Raw genomic sequence first — 15,296 nt, forward strand, 5'->3', positions numbered from 1 at the left:
TGTGTGTGTGTTCCCTGGAGCTGGAGTCACAGGTGGTTGTAAGCCAACAGGGGTAGATGAGAGCAAACAAACCTGAGTCCCTCTACAGGATCCAACCATTGTGCCATCTCTCCAGCCCTGAGTGATCTTTTCTTCCATTGAGTCCAGAAAATAACAACAATTTAAAAAACAGAATTAAACCCAGACACGGCTCCTCTGTTTCCCACACCAAGTTTCTAGAAAAGTGCAAACAAACACCATGGCCCTGCTTTGTTGATTTTATTTCCATTTTTTATTGAAAGCTTCATCAAAGAAAACAGAAATTGAAACCTAATATCCACTGATCTACAGAGAGCCCAGGAAACAGGGGAAATGGTATCTAACGTGACCATGATACACATGAAAGAACTTAGAAATAAAACCAAACGCCACAGGATTACAGAACTCTCCATGACAATCAGAGACAGCAATACAAAGATGCCCTTAAATAAAATCTCGAAAGGGTGTTTTGGGAGGTCCACGAAGCTGAGGATGACGACATAAACCAAGGCTTTTAAAGAGAAAGCCCTGTCACACTTTCCTAGAAACTGAAGTACTTTCACCCAGAGCTTAAAAATTAAGATTCCAATGATTTTCTTTTTTTTTTTTCCCCTCCCCCTCCAATGATTTTCTTAAGTTAATGGGGACAGATTGTTTCCAGAGTGGAGAACAGTGTGATTTTGGATACCCAATGACTCTTTGAAACAATTTTACTATTCCTAACAGGGATGGAACAGCTCACTTCTTTTTACCTGTGAGGACCTAACACATTTGGAGAGGAGGAGAGAGCATCTTTATTAACAATGTTGGACCAAAGGTTTTAAAGTCCAAAGAGTAACACTAATGCTACACTTTTTACTTAGGTACATAATGGCCATAAAATTATGCCTCAGGATACGAGTAACTTTCAGTCTTAACACAGTAACAGATTCAAATAGAAACAACAACAACAAAAATAAAAATGATATATTTTTGTTGTCAAAAGATTTAAGAAGGGGATTAAAACTGTGTATTTAGCCAGAATGACCTTATTTTTCTCCTGATAGAGAATGTGTTGATCTTTTTTTGTTTTCCTGGTTTGAGTTTCAGTCAAGAGAATGGTGCCAAAGTAGCTTTCTTTTAAGGGGAGCCAAGTTTGTTCTTATAATTTTTCCATTTGTGTTTTGCAAGCATGCAGCCAGCTCCAGATTGTGTGTGGTGGATAGGAAGAGGACATTATAGACTGTTGAAATTCATAGTGTATTCTGTGTGGAGACTGATTTCAGTAATGATTAAAACTCCCTAGACACATCAGTACTTGAGAAGCAAGAGAGACTGGTGTGAGCTGTTATTTTCAGGGTTTTTTCTGTCCACCCACGCAGTGAGATGCTAAGGTTAACAGGGCCAGTCATTGAGAAGAAAAGACAAAACACCCCCACAAACTAGTTAGCTAGCCCTTTGGGTATGGACAGTGATTATATTTCTTTGAAATGGAGCAGTGTTAAGAAAATCTCCCAGGTGACTCTGGTCTTACTTTCTTTTTTGCTTTTCTTTTTGAAACCCCAAGCTCTGTTCAGCTCTGAAATGAATCCCCCAGCACGCTAGCTAATTTTCTGCCCAGAACTTCATGGCTCTTACTGCCTAGAAGACATCCAGCCCTTTCTGTGACAGCGACTATGTCTGCATGTTACAAGTTGGGGTATTGCCTCAAAAACAGTAGAAATCAGAAATCAGAAATCTTCGCTGAACCCAGTTTCTTAAATCGTGGAGCCACTTGGAGCCACTTCTTACTCAGCTTTTTTCTTTGCTAAACTCCAGGTCATCACAAAGGATGACTGAGACAGATGGTGAGTGGTTGAAGGGTCCACTTTTGTATGGGTAAGAAATGTTAATCTCAAACCAGACCAACCACCGTACAACACCGAAACTGTAAAATGAGTTGATTCGTGGATGAAAGAAACCCCATGTTAGGGAAATGGACTCAAGGTGCCTGCCAATTCTGGGGTTCCAGAGAATCTGTCAAGGTCAGTGGGCTCAAAATAAATGTTCAGCATATCAGTCTCAATGACAAAACAACGAAAACAAAAAACAAGCAAGCAAACAAACAAACAAACAAAAAACCGTATTCTTTGCTCCACACTGTGGTCGAGCTAAAATAGAGCAAGGTTCTGTGACATGATTATATTATATTGTGATGTGTGATCGCTTATGATGCTGAAAGCCATTCCGGGTGACTTTTGATCCTATGGTCTCACTAGTTTGAAATCACCGGCTTTCCACTGAGGCTCACGTAAGACTTCCTCTTCAGTCTTCAGATCACCTGCAGTTCTTTGCACTCAGGCGGATGAGACTGGATTGTCAAAAGTATTTTTTAGCCTATTAATATCACAGTCTATGCAGATGTCCCATCCAAACATCTCAATCATGAAGAAGAGTGCAAGGACCCTGTTGAGACCAAATCCCACTCTTCAGTGAAGGGGATTTTTAAATTAATAGAAAAGATACGTAGGTTTTGTTTTTTTTTTAAATAGATATTCCAACCATTAAAAAAAGGTTTAAAAAAATAAAAACTAAGGAATTATTTTTAATCTTCAGCACCTGCTGATATTACCACTAGCTCACACAGGTTCTGTCCTGGGGTCCTTAAGTGAAAACAGCTACCAGTCACCACACACTTGGCCTCCCCTGATGCCTTTGTCATTATTCGAAGACATCCACTGTCCTGACAGAAATTTGTAGCACTTAGATGACAGGGTATTTATCTTGTTTGGACTGTGGCTCTAGTTGGTTTCCTAAATCCAGGATGGGGTAATAAAAGGGAATAAAATCAAAATATTTTGACAATCTCAAGAACTAGAATTTTACTTCAAATCTAAAAATGACTATAGTGCTAACTCATGAGGACCAGCATGTGTAGTGGTGGTCGAGATTCAGGCATGTGCACTGCACACATGCGTGTATTTTCTTTTTGGGGGTGGTGGTGGTGTCTTGTTTTTATTACAACTTAGTAATTGATGTCTTTTCTTTCCCTTTTACATCGGACTATTGAAAAACTGCTCTTAGGTAAAAAAAAAAATGACAGAATAAGAGGGAGCCGATTTGAATACCCACATTTTTTTTCTTCTCAAAAGATTTTATGGAATGGCACTATCAAGACAGCCCAAACATAAAACACACAGGAACATATAAAAGGACATAATGATTTCCTTTGGCCCGAGGTGGCTTGAAAGAAAAGAGATGAGGAAAATTTCAAAGTTGAAAGAAATGTTTCAGAGTGAATATGTAAGACAGGAGTTTTGAGCATGAAGTTCCCTAGGCACCTTCAACCGCCACATGGTAGCTACCTTGAAGCCTCATTATTGGTTATGCAAATGAGACTCTCTTTGTATCACGTGAATACATGTATTTTTGTACTTTTACAGAAAGGACAAGAAAGTATGTTGGTTCCATATTCAAATGAACGATGCCCAGGATAATCCTCACATACACAGAGAACCGAGAGGAGGTGAGGGAGAAAGAGAAAGTGGGGTCACCAGTGAGTTTTCGGAGAGCCCCTGGAACTTGAGGGTTTGCTTTCCACAGACAAATTCAAGTCCACCCTTCCAACACACAAGGAGCTGACCAGGGCGACCGAAGGCTGCAGGCTTCTCAGGTTCCCTCCAAAGCACGGAAAGACATTAGGATAAAGGTGAAGCACAGGCTGTCTCCGTAGTGTGTCGCCGTCTCCTTGGATACCATTCTGTATTTAGTTTGTTGGCCATCATAGAAAGTGACTTTCTGGGTGTGAGCTCTCAGTTCACAGGGTTGCAAAGAAGAGAACCGGGGTCTAGTGAGACGGTGGAATATGAACCTTCGGACTGGTTAAGACTCCTTAGTTGTGGGTACCTAATGGGACCGTGATTTGCCTTACAAGTAGTTTCGTTTCTGAAAGCCTACTCGCTTTTCCTCTTCAGTGCTTGTTTCTGTCTCCTCCCTATGCACTCAGATGGACGAACCCTGAAGAACAGAGCTTTACCTACCTCATTTAAGTGTTCCATTCAGAAGCAAGTCTTGGGAGTGCTCCCATGAACAGCACCACCTCCGCCTCCACACCACCGCCTCTCACTTCCAGCCAGACAAGATCCGTTGATCCCAGGTACGATGAGTCGGAATGGTTAGGACTTTCTCACTAAATCAACTTACATCATTTTAAGCCAAGTTTTGCATTATCCTAAGTGCAAATATCTCCTTTGGTTTCTGTGCTGGGTCAACCCCTAACTCTCGTGGTTCTCGTTGATAAAAAGAAAGCAATTTTATTGATTGTCAACTAGCGTGTTAAGAGCTTGCCCCTACTGCACTCGAAGGAGTCTTAGATCTTAATGGCCCCACTTATCTTGGAGAATTAAACTGAAATTTAAAGAGGGCTCTGTCACCTCTCCTGTCAATATCAAGATATGAGAACACAACTTGGTGGGGGGGAGTGGGGGGGAAGGGGGTAAAAGTAAAACATCCCCTTTCCAAACACAGAACCAAAGCGCCTGTGCGAGGTGGGCCGATAACTAAACGAAGGTGGGAAGACAAAAACCTGTCGGTGCTTGAAAGGAACATTGCTACCAATTTGTGAGAACTTCTCTGGGGGCCACACCCCACTGCGCTGAACATCGCCGAGACTTTCCGACAAGTGGCCTTTCAGACGTCAGAAGCATCCTTAGCTTGCAGTTCAGATGACGTTGACGACATTGCAACCTCTTGAACAAAGGACCCCGTGTATCAGTGGCCACCTATCCACTTCTGAGAGAGCTGGCCAGGAGCTGATAACGCTCACAGGAGTTAAAGCCGCCCGCATCCATCCATCCCACTGGGTCTCAAATTCTTCATGCTTAAACGGCTGAGCAGGATAGGAACAAACTTCAACTATCAACAAATACACATTTTTAGAAAAACATTTTTTTTTTGTTTTTTTGCGGTTATATAATACACTAGTGGAAGGTAGTTTAAATGAAGTTAGAACTGGTCCGGCCATGTAGGTCAAACGAAACTTCAAAGAAAGAAAAGCAGTGTCTACCATCGCCTGTAACAGGGTCTCATTTCATCTTTGGTATAAAATAGGCCATCCATAGGCTGCAATTGACCACAACCAAGAAAGACTACAGAAATTGTCAACAATTTCTCTATCTATTGCTTTTTTTTTTTGTTTTTGTTTTTTTCTTTGTGTGTGTGGTTTTTGTTTTTTTTTTTTTAATTTTTTTTTTTTGCACTTTTTTGACCGTAAGCTTCTATCTACTTAAAATTTTGTTTTGAGTGCTCTTATGCTAGGTTTTGCAATGTGACAAGCAAAGCTGACTAGAACCTGACAAAGCTCATAGAAAAGACTGCAGATAAAAAGCGCTAACGCTTTCGCTAGCAACCACGACGCTCTTGTAAATTAAAAAAAGAAAAAAATCTGCATTCTGCCCCCCAAACACACATCATCTCTAATGCAGTTGTTTTTCAAACCAACATGAATAACTTTACCGTAAAATGTCTTTTAGCCTTTTAGAGGGATTGTGTCAAAGTTCATGAGAAGTGTCCCAGCGTTTCCCGATTCTCGCGGTTGCCTTGGTTTTGTTTATCAACAAATTTTCTTCAAATGAAGAAAGAACATTTTCCTTTAAACTGTACAGTTTTTTTTCCTTTTTTTTTCCACCCTAAAAACTCAGTCTCCATCTTCTATGCCAGTGAAAACTGGCACAATACCTCAATTCTTTCTTGATATATATATATATATTTTTTTTTTAAAAACAAGACACTGAAAGCATGCCTCTGGAGCCTTTGACATCCTTAAAATTAAGGCAATTAAGATTCAAGATAAACCTTACCTAAATATTTCTAAGAAAACATAAAATATATATATATATATAAAAAAACCCAAGAGGTTCAAACAAGAAAGGAAGAGGAAAAAATAGCTTAACTACTGAGGAAAATAATTTTCTTATACTTCTGGTTGCCCAAATCTTGACATTGATGTTTCTACTTTAAAAAAAAATACTACTTATACCTTTAGGCAAATTCTGTTTTTCCAAAGAAAGCATCAACTTGTGATGTTTACCACCCCATCCCCCTTTTCTGGGATTTATTTTCCCCTTAATTAAAAAAAAATGACAAAAACAACTGTTAGACCACACGAAGGAACCATTCGTACAGCACGTAAAAATTTTGTTTTCTTTGAGTAAAGTATAAAATAAAAAAAATAATAATAAAAATAAAAGAAGAAAGCGTTCCCCTGGGGCCTGTGCAAACCGGAGGCCAACTAACTTCTTGTTCAGTGACGTTTCTTCATTGAAGGTAGGGGTTCAGACGAGTGTCCTCGCTTCTGCCTATGGTCTGCAAAGACAAATGGGCAAGAGTGGTTATTACATCCAGGCCTTTCTTCTGTTGTTTCCTGTAACGTCTCATTAGTTGAGGAGTGCAAGTTTTTCCTCACACTCAAAGAAGCAGGCCACTGCCATATTAGCCTCTGAGGCGGTCAAGTTCTGTCCATCCCGTAACATTCCACACTTGTGTCAGACTCTGTCAAAACCGGGGTTGGTGGACTTAGATATTTGTAAAGATTTATTTTGTTTTTTGTGTGGATAACGGTTTGCTCGTACGTGTGAATGTGTAGCATGTGTATGCTTCGCTGTCAGAGCCTGGGAGGGGACATCAGACTGCTTTGAAGTGATTGCCAGCAGCCATGTAGATGCTGGGGACCTTAGCAAAAGCATCAAGGGTCCTTACACATATCCAAGACAAAACTCAGGTTGCCATGACAACTGCATCAATGCCTTCTGACCCCAAGAGCACTGTGATCTGCCAAGAGGTTCTACCTCTTATGGGTCCTGTCATCATCTCTGTGGCCTTACTGGAGACCGAGCTGTCATCCTCAAAGCCTTAGTGGGCACACTCAAAGCAGGGCACAGCAGAAGGGAAGAGTCACTGGGTAGCCTCGAGGTATATTTTGTATTATTTATTACTTGACAATCAGAGGATTCTTAGTCCATCTAGCTTGCTGTGTGGAGAGCAGACGGACAGACTGCACAGCTCAGTTCTCCTCTCAGTTGAACTGTGTCCCCTGTGTCATCTCACTGGGGTCTACGATGGGCTTTCTAACCCAACTTCTAGTGGACAGTGGCAAATCTCTTTCATCAGTGATCTGAGTTTTACTTTTCAGAGATCGGTGATCACATAACTTCAAATGGACGGGCCAGGGTCCTCAATACTTGAATTGCAACACAGGGTCACAAGTGTGGAGTTGGAGGCCAAGAATCCTGGTTCTGCGATTGGGAATTTAACTGGACTCACACGTATGTTTCATGGGATCTGGCTACATATAAACTTTTATTTTTATTCATTACCTTTTATACACACGTGCAGGAATATATTAATGAGTTCGTGTTTTTGTTGTTTGTGTGTATATGATTCCAGGTCTGAGTGCTTTGTACTGGATGGCCAATAGTAATTAACAAAGAGGTTATCGATTTGAGATTGGGGAGGATGGGAGGGAAGGAGGGAGGAAATGGAAAGGGATTTTAATTAAAAATGCAAAAAAATATCAAACACCTAACTTTTAATCTTGAGTGTATACATTGTGTGTCTGCACATGTGTGGGTGTGCATTTGGTTGTGCACATGTGGAGGTTGAAGGTCAAAGTTGAATCTAATCTCTTCTCTATTGGTCTCCACTTTATTACTTGCAGACGCTGACCCTCCGGCTCACTTTCTGCAGAGCTGGTTGGCTGGATTGTAAGGCCTTGAGGTCTGTTTGACTCGGGTCACCCAGTGCTGGGAAACAGTCACATGCGTCCACACTCTGCTTCTTACGTGGGTGTTGGGGATTAGAACTCAGGTCCCCTTATCAAGTGAGGCACCTCATAAGCCCCCGGATTTCAGCTTTTTAAAAGGTTTTACATACGGCACAAGGGATAAGTGGTGACTCCATGGGGAATGGTATTCTCATAGACTTTCCAGGACAAGTCACAGGAATGGCCTCCTTTGGTGATAAGAGCTGATAGTCCGTCTGCATCAATGAAAGTTCTATGTGTATATGTGTGTGTGCTTGCAAACGTCTGTGTGGGCACCCAGAATTTCCAAGAGCTCGAGTCATAGGCAGCTGTAAGCTACCCTTGAAACAGGACTTCAAGTTCTTTATTTTAGCCTGAAAAGTAAAATGTGGACGGGGGACATAGTCTGTGGTAGACCTTTCATCCATAATCCGAGTGTTGTGCCCCTCAAATGTGTCCCTGGGACCCCTGCCTGCGATGGCTGTGGTTTGCAGTCCTTTGACTGTAGACATCTGAATGTTAAATGCATGTAATGTGTCAAGCTGCCTTTCAGGGTACGAGGTGGCCCCGTCTGCACCTCACACCCCACGGGAGGGTCAGCCGGTGTCAGCCATTAGGAAGCTCTTAAAGATCTCCACACCTCACTTAGCATAATGGCCCCAAGAAAAGGGGCTCCGAGCAAAGTAAGAAGTGGCTTTTTCATCAGCACATCTTTGAGAACCTTCTAGGTGGTGAAAATCTAGGATACTCAAGAAAGCTACACTGTAAGGACTAGCTAAATCATTTTTCTGTTCCACTGGAACAGAAATAACATAAATTTATATATATATATATATATATATATATATATATAATATCTTGCGAGTGTAGATGTATGTATCCACATATGTGTATAGGAGTCTATATCCAAAACCACACTCTGCATGTGAAAATAAAGATACTATTTGTCTTATCTGGCCTGTTTCACTTGACATGATCTCTGATCCTTCGGCACTTTAGGGGTGGCAGAACAGTGGGCAAGACTCACAGATTCGTCCGACTGGTCTCCGCTCCTCAGAGGCTCAGCCATGATGCGCCCAATTGGAATAATTTGCTCCCAAAGGATTCTCGACATATACTTTCCCATTGTTAATTCCTCCCCCTTCAGAGAAGAGCCCTCGGAATGTAATCTACACATTAGCTCCACACACACGGCCGAATGTAATTTGCTTTATAGGGGTGATTAAAATTTTTTTCATGGGTAATTCCGAGTATGGCGTTATTCCCCTCTGCTATTTAATTCCTGGGCAGGATGGGCCTGCCTATTATCACTGTCGTATATTTAACAATATTCTCCTTGTCCGTGACCATTACCCAGGTATTCAAAGTCACCCTGCAATGAGAATGTCACTGTAACTGTTTAAGAGTTTAAGAACAGGGCGTCTGGGTCACTATATAGTTTAAGGTGGAACACTATAGTTTTCCCAATAGCATTGAACAGATTTTTTTTTTCTATTTTTCTTTTTTTTTTTTTTCGGAGCTGGATTTTTTTTTTTTTTTAATGTTTCACTCTTGAAGCGAGGACCTTCATTGACTGTTGAGTCACGTGACTTGCATTAACCAATAGGATGCCTGCTAATGCATAGATGCAAACCTGACAGCTTGTTTCCGCTGGGTTTTCTTCCTGCTACTCTTGGAAGTCTAACTTGTCTGGAAACCGATTTGTGAAAAGACGGGAAGCATACGGTCAACCTTTCACCATCCCAAAGCAGAGGGTCGGGATGACTACTGATTCCATATACAGGGCTAAGTACCACTAAAACTGGGAAATCCACTCACGGGAAGCCACTCACGTGACCATGAGCCCAAGAAAAGTCTATCGCTGAGTTTACGGGTGGTTTCTGCGAAACCAAAACAAACGGAAACACTCTGAGGAAAGGACTTCCCGGTCTCTGCTTCTGAGAGGAGCTCAGCTGAGCGCGGACTTACTTGGACTGTTGGAATGAATATGCCGGCGCGTGTTCACTGGGTGTGTCCACTGCTAACTGTTGCTGCTGACCACTGCTGTCCTGGGATGAGGGGGCCACCGTCTGGGGAGAGGTATCAGCAACAACACCCTAAAGAAGCAAATCGGTACACACAGGCCTTATTTGTTTCAGCCAAGGGCCCTTTCTAGATGCAGCACAAATGCCCTTCTGTTGGGTTTGAAGAGATAACCCTCGGCCACAGGAAAGCACGGCACCGGCGCAAAGTGAAACATCAGGGCATGCGTGTGGAATGGTTGATCTTGTTGTATTGATGATGAAACACCAGTAAGCTGGGTCAGCGGACGTCCTCGGAAAGGTCGTATGGTCAGAAAACCATTTCAACCGTATTTGCGACAGAGGAGTCCGCCCTCAATTAAAGCTGTCTATAATCACAGTCCGGCCTCTCCTACAATAACCTAAGCATGTTTCTGAAGATCTATTATACATTCTTATTTATGTACAGATGTGTAGATGTCTAGTGCATATATGCCCACGTGTGTGTGAGCAAGCTTGGCAGGCGGAAGAAGGTGTTACATCCCTTGGAATTGGAGCTGCCATTGTTCCTGAACCTCCGGGCTTGGGGGCTGAGAACCAACTTTCTGTGTTAGGAAAGTGGAAGACGTGCTCCCTCTAGTTTCTTGCATAAGATCTGTGTTGCTGATGGTATTGTTTCTGTTTTATTTTAATAGTGTTTCCTTGTGCAGCCCTGGCTGGCCTGGAGTTTACTACCTAAACCATGCTGACTTGGAATTCATGTCTCTGCTTCTAGAGCCCTGGGATCAATGGCATTTGCCATCTGGCCCAGGTTCTTGTGTTGGTTTCCTTCCTTCCTTCCTTCCTTCCTTCCTTCCTTCCTTCCTTCCCTCCCTCCTTCCTTCTTTCCTTCCTTCCTTGTTTTATTGTGGTTTGCTTTCTAAGACACAGACAGGCATTAAGCCAGAGGCTTCAGAGAAATAAAAGAGGAGGAAGAGGGGATGAGGAGAAGGGGGAGGAAGAGAAAGAAGAGGAAAAGGAAGAGGAGGGGGAGGGGGAAGTGAAGGAGAAGGAGGAGAAGGAGGAGGAGGAGAAGGAGGAAGAGGAGAGGGAGGAGAAGGAGGAGGAGGAGGAGGAATCAGCAGCTATGGCAGCTTCAAGTTGGGGTAATTTTGGATCCTTGTCCTGGATTATGCAGATGATGCGGGTGATGTGGGTGATGATGTGGGTGATGATGTCAGTGATGATGTCAGTGATGTGAGTGATGTGGGTGATGATGTGGGTGATGATGTGGGTGATGATGTGGGTGATGATGTGGGTGATGATGTGGGTGATGTGAGTGATGATGTCAGTGATGTGAGTGATGATGTGGTTGATGTGGCTGATAATGTCAGTGATGTGGGTGATGTGGGTGATGATGTGGGTGATGTGGGTGATGATGTGGGTGATGATGTCAGTGATGTGAGTGATGATGTCAGTGATGTGAGTGATGATGTGGTTGATGTGGCTGATAATGTCAGTGATGTGGGTGATGTGGGTGATGATGTGGGTGATGTGGGTGATGATGTGGGTGATGATGTCAGTGATGTGAGTGATGATGTCAGTGATGTGAGTGATGATGTGGTTGATGTGGCTGATAATGTCAGTGATGTGGGTGATGTGGGTGATGATGTCAGTGATGATGTCAGTGATGTGGGTGATGATGTCAGTGATGTGGGTGATGATGTCAGTGATGTGGGTGATGATGTCAGTGATGTGGGTGATGATGTCAGTGATGATGTCAGTAATGTGGGTGATGATGTCAGTGATGATGTCAGTGATGTGGGTGATGATGTCAGTGATGTGGGTGATGATGTCAGTGATGTGGGTGATGATGTCAGTGATGTGGGTGATGATGTCAGTGATGATGTCAGTAATGTGGGTGATGATGTCAGTGATGATGTCAGTGATGTGGGTGATGATGTCAGTGATGTGGGTGATGATGTCAGTGATGATGTCAGTGATGTGGGTGATGATGTCGGTGATGTGGGTGATGATGTGGGCGATGATGTGGGTGATGTGGGTGACATAGATGGTGTAGATTATGTTCAGTTATTCCCATCACTTACTTCCTGGTTCTGTACTTTTTTTCTGGAAATGGGGTTTCTCTTTTTAGAACCCCCAAAATAGGGTTGGTTTGTGATTGGTCCATTGATGGACTGATGGATAACAACAGATGTCCTTCTGGTGTTTTTACGTGAACATGACTACGTTCCTGATCTTCACAAGCCTGGCTTCAAGGCAGAATGGTGAGAATAGTTAGTCTTCTCTCTCCAACTCCAGATCTAAGTCAACCAAACTACCTGTGTCTGTTGCTTTGTGCCAACTAAAGGCTCTGACTCTCAGTAGCACAAGCCTTTGGTGGCGTATATACAAGTGCGAATACGTGACAGGTGTTTATGCTCCTGGTACTTGTAATGTGTTGGTTTTTAAGTCACTAAATGTATCAAATACCATGTAATCTAAGCCCATGTTCTTGAACTCCAATTAAAACCTGCTTAATGGGCCGTGACTTTGGACCCGCACATCTCGAAAGTTAAAAACAATAAGGGATGTGACAGCCCTAGCCTCATAAACTGGACAGCAATGCCTTGTCAATCTTTGGGGCTTTCTTTACCTGCCTTCAAGCATGCATCTGTTACATTCCAAAAATAAATCTGTAAACATTTTCAGAGATCCAATTTATTCGGCGAAGACCTCCGTCGACCTCCCTACTGGTGAATTTTCACATGGAGAAGTACAGAACTCCAGTTACTGGTTGTGTTACAGAGAAGGGAAGATCGAGTCTGGGAGGAGGTGTATTGATTAGTTTTTCCGAATGCCCACCGATGACCACAAAGTGTTTGGGCATTAGAAGAAGAGCGGCCATGGTTTTAACCAGAGGTGGATACAGTCTAACCACCAACTACCATCTTTGTGGCTCTCTGCTTTCCTCTGAACCTTTACAGCTCCATCCTGGAAAATGAGGGCAGCTGGGATGGATTTGTCCCAATGAAAAGAGGGAAGGTGCTTTCCTTCCGTTAAGGACAAGATGGCAAACAGCATGATTCAGGATACCCACAGTGATTCAATTACATCTTTCCCATCTCTAGGAAAGCTAGATTATGTTGAATTCATTCATTCGAACAGTGGTCTTTTTGCTAATTTGCCTTCTAGCATGCCAGGGGTGGCGTCCAGAGCCTTATACTCAGTGAGTACCCTGGCAACTGGAGCAAGAGCTCTCAGTTCTTAATACCCACTGGCATCTTCTGGGACTGTTTAAATATCCCTACGCCCAGTACATATTCCAGACCAATCAGTAAGAATCTCTTGTAACCAGATTCAGGAATCCATATTTTTAAAAGCACAACCACCCCCTTTAACGATCTTAATTAGCATAGGGTTTAAGCATCAAGGTGCTGTCTCATTTCATGAGATTGGATTCTCAGGGAACCATCTCAAAATTAACAGATAGATTCAGGAAACAGAGTGGTGGTATCAGATACGTTCCCTTTCTAACAAACTCCTAAGTGATGCTGGGATGGTTAATTTTGGTTCTTAGCTTGACAGATTGGATTGGGAGATCAACCCAGGAAACCCTTGTGTGGGGTTATCTTCATTTGTGTTAATAAGGTGGGAAGACCCATTGTAGGTGGTGCCATTCCCTGGCTGGGACCCTGCACTGTACAAACAGAGAAAGGGAAACTGAATGGCAGCGTGCATTCAGTGCTCTCTGCTTTCTGGCTGTGCATGTACATGAGCAGCTGCGTGAGCAGTCTCGATGACTTCCCGAGCATGGGATGGATGGGGCTCTTGACCTGTGAGCTGGCATGAACCCATTCTGTCCTGAGTTGCTTTTGTTATATAGCCCAGCAACAGGGAAAAGAACTAAGCCAGAACCTGTTCTTTATCTCTGATCACGAGTGTGGTCTGCATCTGATGTGAAACCGATTTGAATTGTTGTCTAGGCATGCAAATCACTCTTCCTTTATACCTTTATTTCTTTTTTCTTTTTTTCGGAGCTGGGGACCGAACCCAGGAACCCAGGGCCTTGTGCTTGCTAGGCAAGCGCTCTACCACTGAGCTAAATTCCCAACCCCTTTATACCTCTCTATAAGACTTGTTAGCTGCATGTGTAAAGCAATGTATGAGTCAATGTATAGACTTGTATATACTTAGCTTACAGGGACAGGTTTTAGAAGAGCATAAAGATTTTATCTGAGCGTTCCTCGGATCAGGGGGACTTGTGTGGCTGAGACTTCTCTCTCCTAGCCTCTTTGTGCTTATGGGATAGACTTACTTCAATAGAAACAGCTGTCGGAGGCACAGGCGTGTACTGGGGAATGTAGGTCCCTTGCATGGGAGCAGCGGTCATATACTAGAGAAAATCAAAGAAAAATGCACGTGAACTTGGGGGTCGCAAACGATGCGCAAGTCAGACACTGCATGCAAGGACAAGTGGACGGACAGACAGTGCACCAGTTATGCTCAACACTCAACTGCAGCTCAACCACGGCAGATCTCATCAACAGGGACTCCTGTTCACTGTAAGACCCATGTCAGTCGCAGGTTCTTTTCCGTACCAGCACCAGTTACTTCAGCCCACCCTCCTGGGTGCCCATCTAGGCACTCTATGTGAGAGCTGGAATGTTTCCTACTTCATATCTAAACACCAATTTCACAAGTGTGAGGATGCTTTCCCTCCATTCTGCTGCTAGAACTTATCACACGGTGGGCTCCCGATGGGCATTTGTTGAATGAATGAATCGTCATTTGTAAGCAAAGATTTTTAACTAAAAATGCTAAGGAAGGATGTAAGGAATACGTGCACAGCAGTACCTCCGTGGACAAGTGTTGTTTGTCCATCTCTTTGTTATTATAAATGACTGGGGATGTCCCCCAGCGGTAGAGCAATTGTCTAAAATGTACAAGGCTGGGAGTTCCACACCAAGCACAGCAAAAGAGAGTGGGCTCATCACGGGCAACGCTGAAGTCGCTTTTGTCCCCCCTTTCTATGCCATCCTCACGGCAACATGAACACTTTCTTTCTAAAACCTTATAAAAGTAAACCACAGTCCTGGAGGCCGGAGAGATGTCTCAAAATCTTTAAGGCTGTATTCTCCTCTTGACAAGGACCCAAGTTAAATTTCCAGCACCCATGACACACGCCCATGCCACAACTACCTGCGACTCCAGCTCCAAGAGATCTGACACCCTCTCTGGCTCCAGAGAGACTGCACACGCATGTGTACGCACTCTCATCTCTCACACGCACACATGTAATTAAGAACAATAAAAATAGCCTTCAATAGGCACTAATGTGGACAACAGACTTTTTTTTTTTTGCAGTGAAATGGGACCATTCCAGAAAAGCTATGTGGAGACACACATATGACTACATACATATGAAATTAGTGTAACCTGTATTCCCATTTGTAATATGTATTCTTCCTGCAAGTTCATAGCCCTCCTCTTTGTGAACTAAATTATGGAATCATCTGTTTTCTGACTTAGGAAACTTCAGC

The 15,296-nt window shown here is 43.1% G+C and overlaps 1 protein-coding gene across 25 annotated transcripts in view; it reads right to left on the reverse strand.

Annotated features, from left to right (window-relative positions):
• Positions 1–248: 248 nt before the first annotated feature.
• Positions 249–15,296, reverse strand: part of Rbms3 (RNA binding motif, single stranded interacting protein 3) — a 786,929-nt gene continuing 771,881 nt past the window's right edge. For 15 of the 25 annotated variants that reach the window (XM_017596208.3, XM_017596203.3, XM_017596202.3 and 12 more), the window contains 3 exons: positions 14,072–14,149; positions 9,743–9,870; positions 249–6,339 (listed from right to left, as the gene is read on the reverse strand). In XM_017596208.3, the coding sequence (XP_017451697.3) occupies positions 6,333–6,339; positions 9,743–9,870; positions 14,072–14,149 (213 nt within the window). In that variant the 3' untranslated portion in view covers positions 249–6,332. Of the gene's footprint in view, positions 6,340–9,738; positions 9,871–14,071; positions 14,150–15,296 lie in introns of those variants that run through there. The other 10 variants (XM_039082840.2, XM_017596201.3, XM_063266128.1 and 7 more) reach the window with 3 other exon arrangements.

The sequence above is a fragment of the Rattus norvegicus genome, chromosome 8 (assembly GCF_036323735.1).
Source record: "Rattus norvegicus strain BN/NHsdMcwi chromosome 8, GRCr8, whole genome shotgun sequence".
In the NCBI taxonomy this organism is placed as follows: Eukaryota; Metazoa; Chordata; class Mammalia; order Rodentia; family Muridae; genus Rattus; species Rattus norvegicus.